This window comes from Lynx rufus, unplaced genomic scaffold (assembly GCF_022079265.1).
Source record: "Lynx rufus isolate CCGP_SWC_20201006 ecotype Redwood Valley unplaced genomic scaffold, mLynRuf1.p SCAF_8, whole genome shotgun sequence".
Classification (NCBI taxonomy): Eukaryota; Metazoa; Chordata; class Mammalia; order Carnivora; family Felidae; genus Lynx; species Lynx rufus.
Window position 1 is genome coordinate 101,427,065 of NW_025814896.1, and position 24,378 is coordinate 101,451,442.

Consider the following 24,378-nt stretch of genomic DNA (forward strand, 5'->3'; position numbering starts at 1 on the left):
TTCTGATCAGGACAGCCCTTATCTTTGAAGCTGCTAACCTCCAAGCTGGAAGGTGAAGGGAAAAGATAAACACCAACTGCCAGACTTTTGGTCTCACAAAGAAGCCCTGGACAATGAGAACCTTTTTCTGGGTTGGTTACATTGATGCCCCCGAAGTCAGGAAGTACCTTGCCAGCAAGGGACTGTGTTTTGAAGTTCTTTTGAAATTGGACAAATACCCCTTGCCACTCAGAACTCCATGAGTGTAACATTGAAGGCACTGGAGTGTCTACATGCCCCCCAAACACAAGGTCTCTAGATCTGGGGTGTCATAAAAACCTTTACGGCTCATTACACCTGGTACTCTATGGAAAGGATTGTAAACGCTATGGAAGAGAGCCCTGATGAAGGGTTAAACTGTTGAAGATCCCTCCATTGTTACAGAAAAAAGCTGTGAAAGCTACCAAGCCCAAAATAATAAATTCTTGCTGGAGAAAACTGTTCAGATACTGTGCATGACTTAATAGGATTTATGACAGCCAATCAAGGAAATTATGAAAGAGATTGTGAATATGGCAAAAGGGTGGGGGTTGAAGAGTGTTAGGGTATGGATATTGGAGAAATCCAAGAGCTAACAGACACCACATCAGAGAAATTAAGACTTGATAGGAATTAACGGTGCCTGACAATGAGGAAGAAGATGCAGTCAAAGCAGTGCCAGGAGACAAATTGCCCTTAGACAATCTGGCAGAAGGGTTCCCAATCATTCAAGACTGCTTTTGACTTCTTTTCATAAAAGAAGTAACATGGACCCTTCTATGATACAGGCACTGGAACTAAAGCAAATGGGGGAAGAGGGATTGGTATCATATAGAAACATCTTTAGAGACATAAAAAGACAAGTCAGACATTATGATGTATTTCCATAAAATTACACTGAGGCAGGAGGCCTCTCCTGCCTCCCCTTCCACCTCCACCTCCATCCCTGAGACAGCAAGACCATCTCCTCCTCTCCCTCCTCTTCCTCAGACAACTCAACATGAAGATGAAAAGGAAGACATTTATGATGATCCACTTTATCAATAGTAAGTAATCATGCCATACAGTTAATAAGCTGATCTGTTGTGTACGTATGTGTCTATATTTGAAAATATAATTGCATGGCAAGAATGGCAAATAAGAATAGCTATAAGGTGAGTGATCTTTAACATAAAATTAATAAGGGTTACTTTTCTTACTGTTTTCTGCTTTCAAACAGAAAACAGTGTTTTCTTACTGTACAGTATGCCTCTCATAATTTGAGAAACTGCATATCAGCCCATCATCACAGGTAAGTGGGTTTTTTTAATGTAATATTTCCAGTACTGTAAATATGACTAACTCTAGGTCATAAAAATTGTATAGAGATTCATTCATTAGTGCATAGGCTAGGTTATTGTGAAGCATTTGGATCAATTGCACTAGGCTACCATAAAGCAATCCTGTTGCTTCATTATCAGTGCATACATCATTATACTTGTAAATATATATGAATTTCTTTCTTACATTCTTTCCATCTTTTATGTCTAGAGTTAGAGTTATGTCTACAGTGTTTGATGTCACATAAGACAATACTGACGTAGGTGCTGACAAGTGATTCATCTTGTAAACAGATGACGTAAATTTAAGGTATTGATAAATACAGTACAGAACTGCTGTGTATTTTCCCTTATGATTTTTCCTAAGAACATTTTCATTTCTCTGGCTTACTTTACTGTAAGAATATATTATATAAGACATACACAAAATATGTTAATTGACTTTTTACATTATTGTAAGGCTTCCAGTCAACAGTGAGCTATTAAGTTTTGGGGGAGTAAAAAGTTTTATGCAGATTTTTTTACTTCATAGGAGGCCAGTGCCCTTAACCTCTGTGTTGTGCAAAGATCAGCTCTACTAATATTTCTTTCTTGAATATTTATATAGATGCCCTTCATTAGTGAAAATATAGGCTAGAGAGACTTCTAACTATGGATTCAATTTCTTTAACAGATCTAGGACTATTCAGGTTTCATATTTTATATTTCTAGTTTATTATTTTATTTATTTTATTATTTTATTTTAGCTATTGGCTTGTCATATATGGCTTTTATTGTGTTGAGGCACATTCCCCCTATACACTTTGTTGAGAGTTTTTATCATAAATAGATGTTGAATGTTGTCACATGCTTTTCCTGCATCTATTGACATGATCATATGTTTTTAAGAGAGAGAGAGTGGGGGAGGGGTAGAGAGAGTGGGAGACAGAGAATCTCTCTGCTGACAGCACAGAGCCTGATTCAGGGCTCGATCCCACAAACCATGAGATCATGACCTGAGCTGGAATCAAAAGTCAGATCTTAACTAACTGAACCACCCAGGCACCCCATGATCATATGATTTTTTTATTTTTTTTTTAACGTTTATTTATTTTTGAGACAGAGAGACAGAGCATGAACGGGGGAGGGTCAGAGAGAGGGAGACACAGAATCTGATACAGGCTCCAGGCTCCAAGCTGTCAGCACAGAGCCCGACGCAGGGCTCGAACTCACGGATCGTGAGATCATGACCTGAGCTGAAGTCGGCCGCTTAACTGACTGAGCCACCCAGGCGCCCCGATCATATGATTTTTAAGCTTCATTTTGTTAATGTGGTATATCACATTGATCTGCAGAGGCTGAACCATCCTTGTACTCAGGATAAATCCATTTGGTTATGGTGTATGATTCTTTGAATGTATTGTTGAATTCAGTTTGCTAATATTTTATTCAGATTTTTGCATCTGTGTTCATCGGGGATATTGGCTTATTTTTTTGTGGTGACTTGTCTGTTGTTGACATCACTGTAATGCTGGCCTTGTGAAATGAATTTGGAAGTGTTCCCTCTTCTATTTTTTGGAAGAGTTTGGAAAGGATAGTTATTAATTCTAATTTGAATATTTGGTAGAATTTATCAGGGAAGTCATCTGGTCCTAGACTTTTTTTTTTGGGGGGGGGAGATTTTTGATTACTAATGCAATCTCCTTACTAATATTCAGTCTGTTTGGATTTCTTCCTGTTTCTTCATGACTCAGTCTTGGTACGTTGTATGTTTCTAGGAATTTATCCATTTCTTCTAGGTTGTAAAATGTGTTGGTGAATAGTTGTTCATAGCAGTCTCTTATGATCCTCTGTATTTCTGTAGTATCCGTTGTAACATTTTCTCTTTCATTTTGGATTTTTATTTGAGTCTTCTCTTTTTTACTTGGTGAGTCTAGCTAAAGGTTTACCAATTTTGCTTGTCTTTTGAAAGAACCAGCTTTCAGTTTCATTGATTTTGTTCTATTGTCTTTTCAGTCTCTGTTTCATTGAGTTTCACTCATCTTTGTTATTTCCTTCCTTCTGCTAACTTTGGGCTTTATTTGTTGTTCTTTTTCTAGTTCCTTAAGGTGCCATGTCAGGTTGAGATTTTTCTTGTTTCTTGATGTAGGCATTTTTTGCTAGGAATTTCCCTCTTAGAACTGCTATTGCTGGGGCACCTTGGTGACTCAGTCGGTTAAGCACCCGACTTTGGCTCAGGTCATGATCTCGCAGTTCATGAGTTTGAGCCTCACCTTGGGCTCGGTGCTGACAGCTCAGAGCCTGGAGCCTGCTTCGGATTCTGTGTTTCCCTCTCTCTCTCTCTGCCTCTCCCACGTGTGCACTCTGTCTCTCTCAGGAATGAATAAGTGTTAAAAAAAATTTTTTTTAATAAAAAGAACTGCTGTTGCTGCATTCCACAAGTTCTGGTATGCTTTATTTCCATTTTCATTTGTCCCAAGGTAATTCTTGATTTCTCTTTGATTACTTCTTTGACCCACTGTTTGTTCATAGCATGTTGCTTAATCTCCAAATATTTGTGCATTTTCTAGGTTTTTTCTTGCAATTGATTTCTAGTTTCATAGCATTGTCACTGGAAAAGCAGCTTATGATTTCAGTTACCTTAAATTTATTAAGACTTGTGGCCTGACATATAATCTATTCTAGAGAATGTTCCATGTACACTGAGAAGAATGTATATTCTGTTGCTTTTAGATGGAAAGTTTCTGGTATATGTCTGTTAAGTACATCTTGTCTAATATGGGTCTATCTATTGGTGTAACTTGGGTATTGAGGTCCCCTTCTACAATTGTATTGCCATCTATTTCTCCCTTTAGGTCTGTTAATATTTGCTTTATATATTTAGCTGCTTTTGTGTTGAGTGCATAAACATTTACCAGTGTATATCCTCTTGTTGGATTGACCCCTTTATCAATATGTAATGTCCTTCTTTGTCTCTTATAATATTTTTATTATATCTTATAAGGTGCTAGTTATATAATTAATCTAACATATATTAATTATATCTAATCTATGTGTGTGTTACATATAGATATATATAAAGGACAATATGACCATGATTTATTCCAAGAATGCAAGATTAGTTTAATGTTTGAAAATCAGTCCAAGGGGTGCCTTGGTGGCTCAATTGGGTAAATGTCAGAATTGATTTCAGCTCAGGTCCTGATCTCACAGTTTGTGAGTTTGAACCCTGTGCTGACAGATGGAGCCTGCTTGGGATTCTCTCTCTCTGCCCCTCCCCTGCCAACAATTTTGCTCGCTCTCTCTCTCAAAATAAATAAAACTTAAGTAAAAGAAATAAGTCCAAGTATTTCAGTGCATTAACAGAATAAAGAGGAAAAACTTAACTGTCAGTAGATCAGAAAAAGCTTTTGATAAAATTCAACAGCCTTTTTTGATAAAAATTCTCAATAAACTAGATACGATAAAGGGCATTTATTAAAAGCTACAGCTAAAATGATACATAATGGTAAAATATTTTGTACTTTCTCCTAAAGGTCAGGAACAAATCAATGATGTTCTCACTCTAACCACATCCACTCAACATTATACTGAAGACCCTAACCAGTTCAATGAGGGGAGAAAAATATTTGAAAGTAAGAAGTAAAATTGTCTTTATTCCTGGATGGCATGATTGTGTACATGAAAAATCCAAAAGAATCTATAAAGTACCAGAATAAATTAATTTAGCAAGGTCACAATAACAATATATAAAAATCAGTTGTATTTCTAAATATTAGCAATAAACAAGTTTAGAATGAAATTTTAAAATAACATTTACAATAGCAAAAAAAGTAAAATTGCTCAGAGGAAATTTAATTGAAAGACATGCAAGACTTTTACATTGAAAACTACAACTGCAAAATGAAAGATGTGTGTATAAGGAAAAGTACACCATGCTCCTGGGTTAGAAGGCTCAATATTGTTCAGATAAGTTTCCCCAATGGAGATTTATAGATTGTTAGAAAACAACTCTTTCTGGTTCTTTCATGTTTTTGCATACACTGTGAGTGAGGCACTGACTACCCTTTGTTTTGGACTATCTTCTCAAAGCTGTTTGATAGTAAACAGTCTTATAAGAGATACTGCATCCCTGTGGAGGAAAACTGCCCATTACAAAACATTTGGGTTCCCTGAGCCCAGTATCCCTCTCCTATAATATAACCTCTGTAGATGGAGGTATCATTTGGCCCTCTTGACATCACCGTGGGAATTGGGGCTTGAGGCACCGGCCAAATATGTGAATATTGAGTCTCAAATTCTTTACTAGCATCCATGAAAATGTGGCAGGCTAATTTGTTAGCTTGTACATAGAGTAAGATACTTGTAGAATGCACCTGAAGAATTACACAAAAGAAAAACTGTAGCTTTAAAAGCATTTATGAGAAAACAAAGACCAGAAAAAAGAAACATTTAACTCAAAAAACTAGAAAAATAAAGTACTCTCACAGTACACAAAAGGAAAAGATTAATAAAAGAAATTTATGAAATTGAAATGATCAACAAAATTAAAGCTGAATCTGAAAAAAATCAGTAAAATAGACAAACTTCTGGCAAGACTGATGAAGAAAAAGTACAAATGAATAATATTAAGAATGAAAATGAAAATGTAACTACAAATATGGCAGAGATTTTAAAAATCTTTTTAAATGAATCATTGTTAATTTATTTAAAACATGAAATCTGGACAGTATTCTAGAAAAATTATCAAAATTGACTCTTGAAAATCTGGATAAATAGTATTAAAATAACTAAATCGTTAATTAAAAATTTTGCACAATCCATACCCCCAAAAGGCAGCAGGCATAGACAGTTTTTTAAGTGAGTTTGTATCAAGGTTAGAAAATAATCCTTATTTTATGCAAAATTAGCCAAGAGGATAGATAACAGAGAGAACTATTTAGTGGATTTTATAAGGCTAGTATACTTGATACCAAAATCTGACAAGAAAAGGAAATTACAGGCCAATATTATTTATAAACATACTGGCAAAAATCCTAGATAAATTACTGGCAAGTTCAAATCTAGCATGAATTAAAAATGGTGTGTCACTACCAAGAAAAGATTAAGGAATAAAAATCTGGTTTAATATCAGAATATTTAGACATTAACTCATCACTTTTAACAGAAGAAGGGAAAAAATCCATGTGATCATCTCAAATATACAAAAGAATCATGTAGTAAAATTCAACATAGATTTATATTTAAGTGTACAAGTGAGTGGCATTCACAAATCTCTGTAACCAGCACCATTATCCATTTCCAAAATATTTCATCACCCCAAACAGAAACTCTGAACCTATTAAGCAATAACCATTTTCTTCCCTACCTCCAGCCCTTGGTAACCTCTAATCAGTTTCTATCTATGAATTTGTATATTTTAGATATTTCTTATGAATTTGTATATTTTAGATATTTCTTATAAATATCTATGCTTTTGTGTGTAGCTTAACTTGCAGGGTAATGCTTTCAAGATGCATCCATTTGTAACGTGTTTCCAAACTTCATACTTTTTTATGGCTGAATAATATTTCAGTGTATAACACATTGTGTTAATCCATTCACTTGATGATGGATACTTGAGTTTCCACCTTTTAGCTACTGTGAATAATGCTGCTATGAGCACTTATGTACAAGTATCTGAGTCCCTGTTCTCAATCCTTTGGAGAATATAACCTGAAAGTGTAATTTCTGAGTCAAATGGTAATCATATATTTAACTTTTTGAGGTATCACCAAGCTGTTTTCCACATTCCACAATGGCGGTACCACTTTACATTCCTGCCAGCACTGCTTGGCGTAGTTCCAATTCATCCATGTCATCACCAACGTGTGCTGTTTTCCATTTTTGTCAAAGTGTAGCCATCTTCATAGGTATAAAATGTCATCCCATTGTTTGATTTGCATCTCCCTAATGATGGTATCTTTGGGTATACATATTGGTCACTTGAGTATCTTCTTTGGAGAAATGTCTACTTAAGTCCCTTGCCCATTTTTTTTTTAAAACTGGGTTGGGTTGTCTTTTTGTGGTTATGAATTCTTTATATATTCTGGATATTAAGCCATTAACAAACATAATATTTGTACATATTTTCTCCCATTCTGTGGGTTGTCTTTTCACTCTCTTGCTAGTGTCCTATGATGTAAAAAAATTCTTAAATTTTTAATTTTAGTAGTCTGAGTTACCTATTTTTTACTTTCTTTGGCTGTGCTTTTGGTGTTATATTTAGGAGAACATTGCCAAATTCAAGGTCTTATGATTTCTTCTAGGAGTTTTATAGTTTAACTCTTAGATTTAGGCTTGATCTATTTTGAGTAAAGTAAGGTTCAAAATTCATTCTTTTGAATATGGTATTTCAGTTTTCTAACACCATTTGTTGAAGAGATTGTTCTTTCCCCATTGAAAACAGTTGACTATAGATGTGAGGATTTACTAACTAGACTTCCAATCTATTAGACTATGTATCTGTCCTTATGCCAGGGGTGCACTCTTGATTCTTGTAGCTTTGTGTAGCAAGTTTTAAAATCAAGAACCATAAGCCCTCTTTGTTGTTCTTTGTTAAGATTTTTTTTTTTTTTTTTAATATTCAGGGTCCCTTTAAATTCCACATGAGTGTTGAGTTGGGTCTGTTTATAAAAAATAAAACCCATCTGGGTTTTGAAAGAGATTACACTGAAACTACCTTTATGGGTTCGAGTAGTAGTATCTTCACAATGTTAAGCTTTGTAATTCATGAACATGAGAAGTCTTTCAATTTATTGGTGTCTTTTTTTCTCCTCCTAGCTTTATTGAGACATAATTGATATATTGTCTAAGTTTAAGATGTACAAGGTGTTGATCTGATAAATTTACATATTCCTAAGTGATTACCTAGTGGTGTCTTCAATTTCTTTCAGCACTGTTTTCCAGTTTTCAGTGTACAAGTCTCGTGCCTCCTTCGTTAAATTTATTCCTAAGTATTTTATTCTGTTTGATGTTATTGAAAGGGGAATTGTTTTTGTAATTTTCTTTTTGGATTGTTCCTTGCTGATATATACAAATGCAACTGATTTTTCTTTCAACCAATTTTTGCATGATTCTGTATCCTGCAATTTTGCCGAATTTATCAGTTCTGACAGGCGCGCGCGCGCGTGTGTGTGTGTGTGTGTAGAATACTTAGAGTTTTCTACATGAAAGATCATATGAGTAAAGATAATTTTAGATCTTCCTTTTCAATCTGGGTACCTTTACTTTTTTAATCTTACCAGTTGCTCATGTCAGAGCTTCCAGTTCCATGTTGAATAAAAATACCTCAATGCAGGAACCCTTGTCTTGACTGTGATCTTTTTTTGCTTGCCTGCTCATGCTTGTATATTAAAATAAATCCAAACAGCTCTTCCCTTGCTCATTTCCCTGCATTTTCATGACACACTTTCTTATCCATTTCAGACAATTAGGAAGGCTGTTGCCCCTGGAGGATTAATTCTGGACTCCTCTTGCACTTAACTTTGTAATCTGACAGGCTTCTTTTTTACCCCAGACTTACAGTTTCCCTCTTTACCATCTTTTTTTATTTTCAGTGTCTGGTTCAACAATGATTTCTTTTTCTTTCTCTACGACTTGAGACTGGGATTTTTTTCTATTTTCCTTCCTCTAAAGGAAAAACTAGGTTTCATGACTTAAGTGTGAAGATGCAAGGTGAGTAACCTAGTTAAGATACTAAGATACTAGTTCAGATACTAACTGGGTTGAGTGAAATCAATACCAAGGTTTTTAAAAAGTCCCTCATCACTTGTTTTGTTTATTTTTGCTTTTGTTCCTTTTACTTTTGAGGTCAGTTTCAGAAGAATCCTTGGCAAAATCTATGCTGAGGTGCTTACTACTTATGTTCTCTTCTAAACATTTTATGGCTTCTGGTCTTATGTTCAAATCTTTAATCCATTTTGAGTTAGGTTTTGTGTCTGGTGTAAGATAGTTGTTCAGTTTCTTTCTTTTGCCTTTTGCCAGTTTCATTCTGTCCAGTATTCATAACACCATTTATTAAAGAGACTGTCCTTTCCCCATTGTATATTCTTGGCTTTTTTATAATTTTAAGGGGAAAGCTGTTTTTTACTGTTGGGTACGATGTTAGCTGTACATTTTTCATATATGGTCTTTATGATGTTTCTAGTTCATTTAATGTTTTCTGTTCTGAAAATGTATTCGATTTTGTAAAATGCCTTTTCGGTGTCAATTGAGATGACAACATGGTTTTCTTCCTTCATTCTGTTAATATGGTGTATTATCTTGATTTTCTTATGTTGAACCACCCTTGCATTCCTGGAATAAATCTCTCTTGATCATGGTATAGAATCTTTTTAATATGCCACTGGATTTAGTTTCCCAGTATTTTGTTGAGGATTTTTGCAGCTATATCCATAGAGGATACTTGTAGTCTTCTTGTAGTGTCTTTGTCTGGCTTTAGTATTGGGTATTGCTGGCCTTATAGTATGAGTTATGTAGTGTCCTCTCCTGTTCCATTCTTGGGGGAGAGTTTCATGATTGGTGCCCATTCTTTTTTAAATATTTGGTAAAATTCACCAGTGAAGTCATCTGGTCCTGAAGTGTTCTTTGTTGGGGGTTTTTTGTTTGTTTTTTGATTCCTGATTGTTCCCTGTTTTACAGGTCTATATACATTTTCAGTTTTTCAGTTCCTCAGTCTTAGTAGTTTCTGTGTTACTGAGGCTTTTCCCATTTTACCTAGGTTTTTCCAATTTTTTAGCATGTAGCTCTTTGTTATTTTCTTATAAACCTTTTTTGTGTAACATTGATAGTAATGCACCCTCTGATGTTAGTAATTGGAATCTTCTTGCTGTCCTCTTTCTCCTCCCTCTTACAGTCAGTCTAGGTAAAGATCAATTTTGCTGATCTCTTTATAAAACTGTCTTTGGTTTTGTTGATTTTTCTGATTTTTGTTTCCAATTAGATTTCCACTCTAATCTTTTTAGTTTCTTCTTTCTGCTATTTTTGGGTTACTTTGCTTTTCTTTCTCTAGTTCCTTAAGGTGACAGTTTATAGATTTGAGGTATTTTTCATTTTTAAATATTTGCATTTAAAGTCATAAATCTCCCTCTAAGCACTATTTTTGCAGTAACTCTTGGCATGTTGTCTTTACATTTTCATTCATCTCAAGGTATTTTCTAGTTTCCATTGTGATTTTTTTTCCTTGACTCTTTAATGTTGAGTTAATTTCCACATATATGTGATTTTCCAGTTTCCTTGTTATTGAGTACTAGTTTCATTTATTTGTGGTCAGAAAAGATATTTAGTATGGTTTCATTCTTCTTTACATTTCAAGAGACTTTGTGGCCTTACATGCTTTATCCTGGAGAATATTCCATTTAGAATAATGTGTATTTTTACTGTTGTTGGGTGTAGTATTATGTGTATGTCTATTTGGCCTAATTGATATATAGTGTCCATGTCCTCTATTTACGTATTGATTGTATGCTTGGCTGCTTTCTTTATTACTGAAAGTTCTATTATTATAGAACTATTTCTTCAATTCTGGCAACCTTTACTTCATATATCTTGGGGCTCTATTGTTAGGTGCACATATAATTGTTATATCCTTTTTTTTTTTTAATGTTTATTTTTGAGAGAGAGAGATAGAGCATGAGCAGGAGAGGGGCAGAGAGGGAGACACAGAATCTGAAGCAGGCCCCAGCCTCTGAGCTGTCAGCACAGACCCTGATGTGGGGCTCGAACTCACAAACTGTGAGATCATGGCCTGAGCTGAAGTCGGACATTTAACTGACTGAGCTACCCAGGCGCCCCCTATAATTGTTATATCTTCTTGATGGCTGACCCTTTTTCTTCAATATTTCATGTCCTTTATCTCTTATAATCTATTTTGACTTAAAATCTATTTTTGATATACTCATTTTTCAAACTCTTCATCACCTGTATTTTTTTTATTGTTGTTATTGGATTTTTCTTCTGTAAGATCTATACCCAATGTGGGTCTCAAACTCACAACCCCAAGATAGAGTCGCATGCTCCACTGACTGAGCCAGCTAGGCACCCCAACTTAAAATCTGTTTTAGTCTCATAATAATATAGGTGCCCCATATGTGTGTAACATATGAGTACTATTCATATGCATTATCTTTTTCCTTTTTTTTTTTTTCCATTTGTACTGTTTAAGTCACTGAGTTTTGGCTTTTTTTTTTTAATTCCACTATAGTTAACATACAGTATTATATTAATTTCAGGTGTACATTATAGTGGCTCAGTAATTGCATCCATCACCCAGTGCTCATCATGACAAGTGCAGTTCTTAATTCTCATCACCTCTTTCATCCATCCCCAACCCACTCCCCTCTGGTAACCATCAGTTCTCAATAGCTAAGAATCTGATTCTTGGTTTGTCTCTTTTTTCCTTTGTACACTTTTTTGTTCTTAAATTCTGCATACGGATGAAATCATATAGTATTTGTCTTCCTCTGACTTATTTCACTTAGCATTATACTCTCTAGCTCCACCCATGTTGGTACCAATGCCAAGATTTCATTCTTTTTGATAGTGAATAATATTCCAATGTATATGTATACCACATCTTCTTTATCCATTCATCTATCTTGATGGACACTTGGGCTGCTTCCATAATTTGGCTATTGTAAATAATGCTGCTATAAACATAGGGGTGCATGTATCCTTTTGAATTCGTGTTTTTGTATTTTGGGGGTAAATACCTAGTAGTGCAACTAACTACTGGATAAAGTAGTCCTATTTTTAACTTTCTGAGGAAAGTCCATGCTGTTTTCCAGAATGGCTGCACTGGTTTGCATTGCCACCAACAGTGCAAGAGGGGTCTTTTTCTCCATATCTTCATCAACACTTGTTGTCTCTCATGTTCTTTTTTATTTTAGCCATTGTGACAGGTATGAGTGATAACTCATAGTTTTGATTTGCATTTCCCTGATGATAAGTGATGTTGAGCATCTTTTCATGTTTTGGTTGGCCATCTGCATGGTTGTCTTCTTTGGAGAAATGTCTGTTCATGTCTTCCCATTCTTTAATTGGATTGTTTTTTGAGTATTGAGTTGCATAAGCTCTTTATATATTTTGGATACTAACCCTTTATTACATATGTCATTTGCAAATATCTTCTCCCATTCAGTAGGTTGCTTTTGGTTCTGTTGATTTGTTTCCTTCACTATGCAGAAGCTTTTTATCTTGATATTATCCCAACAGTTTATTTTTTGCTTTTATTTCCCTTCCCTCAGGAGATACATCTAGAAAAATGTTATGTCTGATGTCAGAGAAATTACTGCCTATGCTCTCTTCTAGGATTTTTATGGTTTCACATTTAGTTCTTTAATCAATTTTGAGTTTATTTTTGTGTATAATGAAAGAAAGTGATCCAGTTTCATTGTTTTGCATGTAGCTGTCCAGTTTTCCCAAAAACCATTTGTTGAAGAGATTGTCTTTTCCCCATTGGATATTCTTTCCTCCTTTGTTGAAGACTGATCATATAATTGTGGGTTTATTTCTGGGTTTTCTATTCAGTTCCATTGATCTATGTGTCTGTTTTTGTGCCCGCACCATACTGTTCTGATTACCACAGCTTTGTAATATAACTTGAAGTCTGGAATTGTGATACCTCCAGCTTTGCTTTGGCTATTTATGGTCTTTTGTTGTTCCATGTAAATTTTAGGATTTTTTGTTATGGTTCTCTGAAAAATACTGGTAGTATTTCTATCTTTTAGAGAGAGAGGGAGGGGTGGGGAAGAGGACTGGAGGGAGAGAATCTTAAGCAGTCTCCATGCTCAGCACAGAGCCTGAGGCAAAATCCAATCCCATGACCCTGCGATCATGACCTGAGTCAAGAGTCAGATGCACAACTGACTGAGCCACCCCAGTGTCCCACTGTTGGTATTTTGATAGGATTGCATTAAATCTGTAGATTGCTTTCAGTAGTATAGACATTTTAACAATATTTGTTCTTCTAATTCCATAAGCATGGATTGTCTTTCTATTTCTTTGTGTCATCTTCAGTTTCTTTCATCAGTGTTTTATCATTTTCAGAGTACAAGTCTTTCACCCATTTGGTGCAATTATAAATGGGATTGTTTTCTCAATTTCTTTTTCTGCTGCCTCATTGTTATAGAAATGCAACAGACTTCTGCACATTAATTTTATATTCTGTGACTTTACTAAATTCATTTATCAGTTCTAGTAGTTTTTTTTGTGGAGTCTTTAGGTTTTACTATATATAGTATCATGTCATTTGCAAATAGTGAAAATTTTACTTTTTCCTTACCACTTAGACACCTTTTATTGCTTTTTGTTGTCTAATTGCTGTGGCTTGGACTTCCAGCACTATCTTCAGTAAAAGTGGTGAGGGTGGACATTCTTGTCTTGTACCTGACCTTAGGGGGAAAGCTCTGTTTGTCCCCATTGAGTATGATGTTTGCTGTGGGTTTTTCATACCCCACTGTGTTGAGGGCTTTTATCATGAATGGATGTTATACTTTGTCAAATTGTTTTTCTCCAACTATTGAAATGATCATATGCTTTTTATCCTCTTAATGACATGATGTATCACATTGATTTGCAAATATTGAACCATTCTTGCATCCTGAGACTAAATCCCACTTGATGGTGGTGAAATGTTTTGCTGGATTTGGTTTGCTAGCATTTTACAGAGAATTTTCACATTCGTGTTCATAAGGGTTATTGGCCTGTAGTTCTCCTTTTCTGTGGGGTCTTCATCTGGTTTTAGTATCAGGGCAATACTTGCCTCATAGAGTGAGGCAATTTTGGGGAATAGTTTGAGTAGAATAGGTATTAATTCTTCTTTAAATGTTTGGTACTATTTGCCTATGAAGCTGTCTGGTCCTGGCTTTGTTTGTTGGGAGTTTTTTGATTACTGAATCAACTTCATTGTTTGTAACTGATCTGTTTGAATCGTCTATTTTTTCCTGTTTCTGTTTTGGGAGGTTTTATGTTTGTAGAAATTTATCCATTCCTTCAAGGTTGTCTAATTTGTTGGCATATAGGTTTTCATAATATTCTTTTACAATTGTTTGTATTTCTGTAGTGTTGGTTGTTATTTCTCCTCTTTCATTGGTGATTTTGTTCATTCAAGTCTCCTTTCTTTTTGTTTGGATGAATCTGGCTTCAGGTTTATCATTTTTTGTTGATCTTTTCAAATAACCAGCTCCTGGTTTCATTGATCTTGTCTTTTTAGTTTCTGTATCACTTATTTCTGCTCTAATCTTTATTATTTCCTTCTTTCTGCTGATTTGGGGTTTTGTTTATTCTTTGTTCTTGTTTATTCTTTGTTTATTCTTTTCTAGCTCCTTTGGGTGCAAGGTAAGTTTGTTTACTTGAGCTTTGTTCCTGCTTTTGAGGTAGTCCTGTATTACTATAAACTTCCCTCTAAAACCACTTTTGCTGCATCCCAAAGGTTTTGGACCATTGTGTTTTCACTTTTGTTTCCATGTACTTTCTGATTTCTTCTTCAGTTTCTCAGTTGATCCAGTCATTGTTTAGTAGCATGTTATTCAATATCCATGTATTTGTGGTTTTTCTAGATTCTTTCTTGTGGTGATTTCTAATTTCATAGCATTGTGGTCAGAAAAGATGCATGGTATGACTCCTTGCTGAGCATGGAGCCTGATGTGGGGCTTGATCCCACAACTGTGAGATCATGACCTGAGCCAAAATCTACAGTCATACACTTAATACACTTAACCAAATGAGTCACCAGGTGCCTTTCATCTTTTTAAAGTCTATTTTGTCAAATATAACACACTCCAAAATCAATATAAAAGAGCTCACTCTTCATTGTGTAATCTATTGCTTCTCTGTTGCCTCTTGTCAGGCTGTTTTGTCTTTAAGGGCTGGTACCCAACTATTATTCGCTCTCCCAGCTTGCCCCAGGCTGAGTTGGCTGACTTTTAAAGTTCCAAGTCACACTCCAAACGCATGGAATTCAGTCCCTCTGGTTTTCAAGGCCGGATGTTATGGGGATTTGTTTTCCTTGTGTGGGCTCACTGGTGCTTTCTCCTCTCCATGACTATAGTTCCCTCTGCACTGGCGGCAACTCCCAACCATTTCTGCCCTTCCTAGCCTAATGCAGCTTCTTCTCTACATTTAGTTATGGAGTTTGTTCTGCCAGTCTTCGAATTGCTGTCTGGTTTACTGACTTGGATAGGTTGCACTTAGAATCCTCCATCTTCTTGGCACCTCCTCCAATTCTTACTTCCAACCTTTTGTGCCTTTGTATCTAAAACGAGTCAGCATACAGGTGATGTTTTTTATCTGTCCTCCCAATCTCTGCCTTTTAGATGGAGAATTTACATTTAATTACTCATAATGCACTTCTCCTGTTTATATGTTTTCTATATATGTAGTTCAATTCCTTTTTTCATAATGAAATTTTGTACTGTACGATTTTTATTTCCTTTATATTTTTCTGTATTAGGTATATTCTTAGTAGTTATTTTTGCAATCACAGTATAACAATTGTGATTAAAACTAGATTGAAAAACTAGATCATAACAATCTAGCTTGAATAATACCTATTACATTTCAATAGTATACAAAAACTGCACTTCTGAATATATTTGTCCCTTTTTATATTGTTATTGTCACAGCTTACATCTCTATACATTGTGTGCCCATTAATATGGATTTATAATTACTTTGTATGTATTTGCCTTTAACTCATGCAAAAAAAAGAAGAGTTACAAACCAAAAGTATAATGCTGGCTTTTATTTTGAATGTGGTTACCTTTACTGGTGTTCTTTATTCATATGGCTTTAAGTTATTGTCTATTGTCCTTTCATTTCAGCCTGAAGGACTCCCATTATCAGGGAATACCTTACTTTCTCTTTCATTCTCAAGGGATAGTTTTGCTGGATATATAATTCTTCATTGAGTTTTTTCTTTCAGTACCTTAAATAGGTCATCCCACTGCCTCTCACTTCCATGGTTTGTGATGAGAAATTAGCTGTTAATTTTATTGAAGCACCCCTTTTACATGAGGAGTTGCTTCTCTTCTGCTTTCATTATCTCTACTGTTAAACAACTTGACTATGTGTCTCAGTGTGAATCCCTTTATTGTGTTTGGAATTTGTTGAGCTTCTTGGATGTGTAGATTCATATAGTTCAGATATGGAAGGAGTTTAGCCATTATTCCTTAAATATCAATTCTGTTCCTTTCTTTTTCTCTTCTGGAACTCCCATGATCCATATGTTGGTGAGCTTGATGGTCTCACAAGTCCTTTAGGCTGTTCACTTTTCTTTCAGCTCTTCAAACTAGATTTCAACTATTCTATCTTCAAGTTCACCTTTTTTTCCCCCTGCCTACTCAAATCTGTTGAATCCCTCTGGTGTATTTTTGCATTTCAGTTACTATAATCTTCAGCTCCAGAATTTTTATGTGGTTCCTTTTTAATAATATCTTCTGATATTTTTGTTTTATTCATTGTCTTACTGGTTTGCTTTACCTCGAGTATATTTAAGGCAGCTGGTTTAGAGTCTCTAAGAAGTGCAGTGTCTGGACTTTCTTGGGATGGTTTCTATAAATTTAACTTTCTTTTGAATGGGCCATACTTTGCACTTTCTTTGTATGCTTTGTGATTTTTGTTGTTGAAAACTAAACATTTGAATATTCCAGCATAAATCTGGAAATCAGAATCTCCCTCTTCCCCAAGGTTTGTACTTCTTAATTATTGAAGACTTTGCTGTTTTCAGCCAGTATTTTAACAAAGTTTCTTTGAATGCCAGGATCTTTAAAAAACAAACAAAAAACACCTGTCCCAGTCTTTATGGACTGGCTCTGTGCTGGGACACTCTTAACACTTAGACTATTGACAATTCTGTCTCAGCCTTCACTTCCTGCTTGCACCCAAGTCTACAGATCAGCGAGTGGTTAAAGTGTGGGGTCTTCTCAGATCTTTTCTGATATTTCCTGTGCTTTTGAATGCCCTAATATCCCAAAGAAACCCTCTCCCTCACTTTTCTTCCCAGGTTTTAAGCGATCTATTGTAGGTCTCAAGTGTAATCTGTTGCCCCAGGTGGTCTCACTTTTTAAAAATTATTTCCTTAACATGTTTTCAAGCAATGCCTGCTGCTTCTCCACCCTAAGTTACAAAATAGGCAAACCAGAGATAAGCACCTTACATTAGTCCTTCAGGATGGCCCACAGACAGGTAAGGGCAGACCGACAAACAGATAATTTGTGACTAAGTCTACTCTGTTCTCCCCCTGGAACTAGGGACCAGGGTCACACACAGAATGTGAGCTCCTGTCTTTAAGACTGCTGCCAAGTTAGGAGAAGGATTTGGCAAGGGCAAGTAAAATGCCACAATGCTTTCTGTTTTTACATTTCTTTTTTCTTAATACAGTGTTCACTTGGTTGCTGTAAACTCTCGTTTCCCAGTTCTGACAAAGTTAGTTCTGACAGTTTCTGGTACTTCTGAAAATCTGGAGGTGTGAGTGTATGGAGCTGTCTACTCCACCATTTTCCTGATGTCACTCTACATTTTTTAAAACTATCATTAATTATATGTAGAAGAGGAATTCCTTAGCTTTAAAAAAAGGCATTTCCATGCTGTGATTTAGACCTGCATTTCTGAAAAGATTTCAGTGATAAGGAAATGTTAATTCTGGCATCTCAAAAGAAAACTGTCTTGGTCAAATAAATTTGGGAAAAGTATATGAAAAGCTCTGAAAAGTTGGAAAAGACCTTGCTTTTTATTTGAACCAAATATTTCCAGTTTTACTTAAGAGCCTTTCTTACTGATACTACAGATTAGCATTTGAAGAGCAGCTGTGTCACTATGGTAGGACAAGAAAAGTGGTCATAGTTCTTCAACTAGGTGTTGGGTGTCAGGAAGAGGTGCAGAGAAAGGCATGACTAGTACTCTTTGGGAACAAATATGAGTCAAAACCCCTTCTCTCCAGGAGTCCTGAGATAGATGAGGAAATACACGACAAGGAGGCCCCAGGGGATGTGAGCTGTATGAGTGGTAAGTGCTCAGGAAGACATGAAAGGCAACATGGGGAGTGTGGGGAGGGACAGAGTAAATGAGGTTACAACCTGTCTAGAGTGAAATGCTGGGTGATCACCACAAGCTGGATGGTGGTTTTTAGTGTGAGCTGTATTTCCAAACAAAACAAATGGGTCAGTGTTGTGGGATGCTACTCTTGACATTGTTTGTTTGTTTGTTTGTTTAGGGCACCAAGTAGATTCAGTCTGTGGTTGGGGTGGAGAATGGGAGCTGGTGCTGCTAATGCTGGACCTAAGCTGACAAGCTGAGGAAAGAGGAAAACTTTTATTGCAGGTATTTACACCATCATTTCCCTTCCCAGATTGTGGACCCTTACAGAGCCAGTGTAGTAACTGACTCTCCTTATTTCCAATGATGCCCAGAAGAATACTGAGGGAAAATGGACTATATAACATGATAAGACAACAATGATATTTCCTTAACCTGAAAACAGGAATGGAGAAAAGAGGACCTCTTCAAACAATGAAAACAAACCAACCCTACATTTACATCATTTTATTTGAATGGCTGGAAGAGTGGTTGTAATTATTCTGTCCATCCATCCACCTGGATAAACTCTGATTATCCATATAAGACAAAAATGCTCAGGGATTCTGAGCATCCCTTAATTCCATTATCATTCTGTGAATAAACTAGCCAGATAAATGCAATCATGAAAATATATCCTGTTAATGTCAGTTCTTCTCAAGTTAATTTATAGATTCAAAGTAATCCCAATCAAAATCACAGCTAGTTTGTAGATATTGACAAATGAGTTCTAAAGTTTATGTGGAGAGGCAAAAGGCCCAGAATAGCCAACACAACAGTGAAGAACAAAGCTTGATGGTATTATCTGACTTCAAGACTTACTATAAAGGTACAGCAATAAGACAGGGTGGTAATTAGTGAAGGAAAAGGCAAATACATCAATATAACATCAGTGAAACAGAACCGAGGGCCTGAAACAGACCCACACAAAAATGGCCAACTGATCTTTGAAAATGGAGTAAGGACAATATAATGCAGCAGAAATTGTCTTTTCAGCAAATCGTGCCAAAACTGGACATCAACATGCAAAAAAATAAATCTAGACACAAACCTTACACACGTCGCAAAAATTAAATCAAACTGGATCAAAACCTAAATGTAAAACATTAAATTCCTGGAAGAATTTTGGAGAAAATCTAGGTGATCATGGGTATGATCATGACTTAAAATCTAACACCAAAGGCATGATCATGAAAGAAATCATTGGAAAGCTGGATTTAAGACTGAAAACCACTCCGTGAAAGGCAATGTGAAAGATTGAGAAGACCAGCCTTAGACTGGGAGAAAATATCTATAAAAGACATATCTGAGATAGGACTGTTATGCAAAGAACTCTTCAAACTCAACAATGACAACCCAATTGAAAATGAGCAAAGACCTAAACACCTCACCCAAAAAGATATACAAATGGCAGAAAAGCACATGGAAAAATGTTTAACATCATAAATCACTAGGGAATTGCAAATTAAAACAACGGTGAGATAATACTACATACCTGATAGAATGGTCAAAATCCAAAACACTGACAACATCAACTACTCATGAGGATGTGGAGCACTAGGAGCTCTCAGTCATGGCTGGTGGGAATGCAAAATGGTACAGCCAACTTTGGAAGACAGTTTGGCAGTTTCTTACAAAACCAGATATGGTCTTACCAGTGATCCAGCAATTGTGTTCCTTGGTATTTACCCAAATGAGTTGAACAACAAACAGCAGCAGCAGCAGCAGCAGAGAAAAGCAGCAGAGAAAAGCAGCTGGACGGTGAAAGTCCTAATCTCACAGCTGTCTGCTCTGGGTCCAACGTGCATTGGGAAGGAAGGGAAGCAAACTACATATGCACACCTGTCAGGACATAATACAGCCATCCGGCCAACAGGACAAGGAGTCACAATTCTTGAGGATCCTTTTGGTTAAACAGATGACAAAGCAGAAGCGTCGCTCCCACACCACATCTGTGAAAGCTGGGGAACAGCATCCACGGAGCAGAAGCCTCTTCTGCTGGGCTTCCAAGTCCCATATGACTGGCTATAGCACCTTCTCTCTTTCCAAGGCCAACATATAATCTGAGACCGCAAACACCTTGAAAATTCACTGCACATGACAATCTACAATGAGACCAAGTGTTAAAGCAAAAATTTATTAAAATCCATTTTATATAGTGTTTTAGAGACAAAAAAATGGAGAGTCCTCAACATTCAGGCCAACTCTATCCTCAGAAGTGCTTCGGGAGAAGACAGATTCCTTTGCCCTTCCCTCCAAAAGATACTTCTGTTTATGCTCCTGAAAATGATGCATCGCATGAAGTCAGATTCCTTTGCCCTCCCCCCCCCAAAGGATGCTTCTATTTATACCCCTGAAAATGATGCATTTATAACCCCAACTCTCAAGGACAATCCCATTGAGATCCCCAAACCTCTGCAAAGTGAAGAGATATGAGCAGAGAACCTTCTCAGAATAAAAGTGCCTCAGAGGCGTAGTGCAAGAGATACATAACATGGTGACTGCTTCAGAGGAGTGTGCCCACTCCCGGTAGGTGGGCTGTGAAAGAGCCTGAGGGCCCAGCTGGGCAGCCACTAGCTGCGGAGTGTGGCCAGACGGGACTGCATGGCCTCCAGAGCCTCTTCTTCCTCCTCATCTTCTGATGCGGCCATGGCTCCTGAAGGTTCAGGCTCCGGAAGGGCGTCGGTCACTTTACTAGGTGCTTTGCCCAAGGCCCCTGAAAAGAAACAGCAAACAAATGAACAAATTATCATTTTAAAGAAGTGGTCCCTTATCCTCTCTGCCTTTCGTACCTGAAGAGCCTAACAAGAAACAGAAAAGGGGCAATAAAACAAGCTGTTCGCGGGCGGATTTGCTCACTGTGACAAAAGTGCAAACGCCAACTTGTGATGATACCAAGGTCATAATAACGGAGGATTCGGGTTTTAAGAAATTTGGTACTGCCACTCTTGTTCTAAATTCCTAAACACTATTGAATACTTAAGTTTCAAGATTCATGAAGATGTTACATGTCTCTCAGTAAAACTAAACTGTTTTTAAACTTCCACAAAAGGTTTTCCTGGAGGAACTAGTCTTTCCCAACAATTTAAAAACAAATAATTAAACAAATAATTTTAAAACAGATAAAAATTAAATCTCACGAATTTTTTTGTTAAACATAAAACCCAAACTCCAGAAGTAAAAATAAAGCTTAAAACTTCATTAACCATTTTTCAGAGATGACTGTTTTTGTTCATCCTCTTTCCAGTCTTGTCTTATAGACATGTTTTTAAATTTTTTTTTTTCAACGTTTTATTTATTTTTGGGACAGAAAGAGACAGAGCATGAACGGGGGAGGGGCAGAGAGAGAGGGAGACACAGAATCGGAAACAGGCTCCAGGCTCCGAGCCATCAGCCCAGAGCCCGACGCGGGGCCCGAACCCACGGACCGCGAGATCGTGACCTGGCTGAAGTTGGACGCTTAACCGACTGCGCCACCCGGGCGCCCCATAGACATGTTTTTTACACACGAGCATGTATTTCAATAACAAGGCTCTTCTCACACATTATATTGTGAATGTCTTTCCATGTCAATGAACGTATTTCCACACTATCACAGCTATAAAGTATTCCATTAAAAGAGATATAATTCAACCAGTATTCTATTAGTATCCATTTAGGTTATTTCAAACTTTTCAATATGATAAATAATGCTACAACAGACTTCCTTGAGTTAAATCTTTCAGCACATCCTTAATTACTAGTTTAAAATAAATTCCCAGAAATCAGTCTGACAGGTTGATGGCTTTTGACAGCTACTGCCTAATTGCTTTCAAGAAAGTCTATAGAAATTTAAGCTCCCCTGGGGCGCCTGGGTGGCTCAGTCGGTTGAGCGTCCGACTTCGGCTCAGGTCATGATCTCGTGGTCTGTGAGTTCGAGCCCCGCATCGGGCTCTGTGTTGATGGCTCAGAGCCTGGAGCCTGCTTCGGATTCTGTGTCTCCCTCTCTCTCTGACCCTCCCCCGCTCATGCTCTGTCTCTCTCTCTGTCAAAAATAAATAAAACATTTAAAAAAAAAAAAAAAAAAAGAAATTTAAGCTCCCAACAGCAGTGTTGTGAGAGCAGTTTCTCCTCACCATTCTGAAAACTTTACGAATTTTTAAAACTCTTTGCATTTTTAAAAGATCTTGAAAAATAAGCACAATATATAGCTAACTTGCATAAAGAGTCACTGCATTGCATTTACAGTCTTAAAGAAAAAGGTACTAGGTAATTTAGTGAATGCAAGAAGAATGACCATAAACGGAGGAGAGAAAGTCGAAGAGTCTCAGGACATACCTGCTGTGATTTCAAACAGAATTTTGTCAATTTCCATTTCTGCTGCTTCTTCCATTTCTTCCTGATCATCCATGCTTTCAAAAGTATCCTCTAACATTTCTTCTATGATGCCAGCCTAAACACAGAAAAAATCACATCACGTCCCTCAACTGGTAAAAATGTTCTTCACAGAAACATCTGTGGGTCCAGTTCCACCTGAGCTCTAGTGTCTGTAAGTCCAGACCACCCTTTTGACGGTGAACACTCAAGACAGACGGTCATGAGAAACGAGGATGCTGTCTGTCCTCTCTGAAGAAAGGCAACGGCCATAGGGAAACTTCCCAGACTCAGCACCAAGGTTGGACGGGGGCCTCTGTCAATGGAGCCTCTTACAGTAACCCAGACAGTAATGATGGCACTTGGGGAACAACTTGTTGAAAGTGAGTGTGCCCTGAGCTGTCTTGGGAAGCATGAGCCCTAACGTTGCAAGCAGAGTCCGTGAGCACCGGACTTGAAACACAGTGTGAAAGCTGAGTGGAGTCTTAGTGGGCACTATGATAACAAGTACCAAGAGCAGAGTGGGGCTCCACGGAACCCTAAAAAGGCCTGAAGAGTACTTCAGCACGTCCAGGTCACAGCTGCTGGTGTAGGGCCAGTCCAGGGGGTCTGGCAAGGATCAATCAATTCACCAGAGCCTCATCCTCCATTCCTGACAGAATTGATCAGACAGCATTTCTGGACCCAACAAGGTAATGCCCAGACTCTACTGGAAGCCTTGTGCCTGGAAGCCTGAAGCCAGCCACTCAGCCTCCTTTGTCCTCGAGGTAGCAGGGCTCCAGTATGGCACACAAGAAAACTGTTCTCAGGGCGCCTGGCTGGCTTAGTTGGAAGAGCGTGCGACTCTTGATCTCTGGGTCGTGAGTTCGAGCCCCACATTTAAATAGATAAAACATTTAAAAAAAAAAAAAAAAAAGGAAACTGTTCTTGAACACTTGCCAACACAGGCCAGACCCGCAGTCTTCCTTGCCAAGCACTGTCCTCAGCTCCCAACTAGGACCCTACTGTTTTTTGTTTGGTTTTGAAGTAAAAGGTCAGAACAGCATCCTCCAATGTCAGAAAGAGCCCCCCTGGGGAGAAGAGGTGGGAAGGGACGGAGAGGCAGAAAGAAAGCAAGGGTTCGGGCTTCTGAGAAGCTGCCAATAGAGAAAAATCCTAACTGCTTTGCCACTTGCAACAGCTGAGCCCCTTGCTTTGTACCTAATCCAGTGATTCAAGGAGCAGAAGGTCACCTGTGACAGCTCCAGCCCTGGTTCCCTGCACTCGGCAGAGCATGACTCTCACTACCTACGCTGATGCTATCAGATGTAAAAGCAAGCCCTCTCTCCTGCCTGCCTTTGTGCTGCCAGAACACTCAAGTGACTCCTAATAACATGAATCAGAATAACCATATTCTACCCATTCTCAGATCCTTTCCTCTCAACCAAAATGAATAAACAGATTCAATTCAGATTCAATTCAATGGCCTGAATGAATGGATGTCATCTCAGTGCTGGAGGCTACTGAAAAGAGGTGCAGTACATGCTGGTTAACTAGTTACACGAGCCTCCTGGAATCCTGACTGTAACAGCCTTCCATATCCTGGAGGCAGAAACTG

General features: G+C 37.3%; 1 protein-coding gene across 4 annotated transcripts in view; it reads right to left on the minus strand.

Annotated features, from left to right (window-relative positions):
- Window positions 1–20,544: 20,544 nt before the first annotated feature.
- The window catches only part of LOC124504093 (E3 ubiquitin-protein ligase RNF103), a 114,930-nt gene continuing 111,096 nt past the window's right edge, over window positions 20,545–24,378 (minus strand). For all 4 annotated transcript variants that reach the window (XM_047069415.1, XM_047069411.1, XM_047069412.1 and 1 more), the window contains 2 exons: window positions 22,746–22,860; window positions 20,545–21,144 (listed from right to left, as the gene is read on the minus strand). In XM_047069415.1, coding sequence (XP_046925371.1) covers window positions 21,002–21,144; window positions 22,746–22,860 — 258 coding nt within the window. In that variant the 3' untranslated portion in view covers window positions 20,545–21,001. The remainder of the gene's footprint in view (window positions 21,145–22,745; window positions 22,861–24,378) is intronic.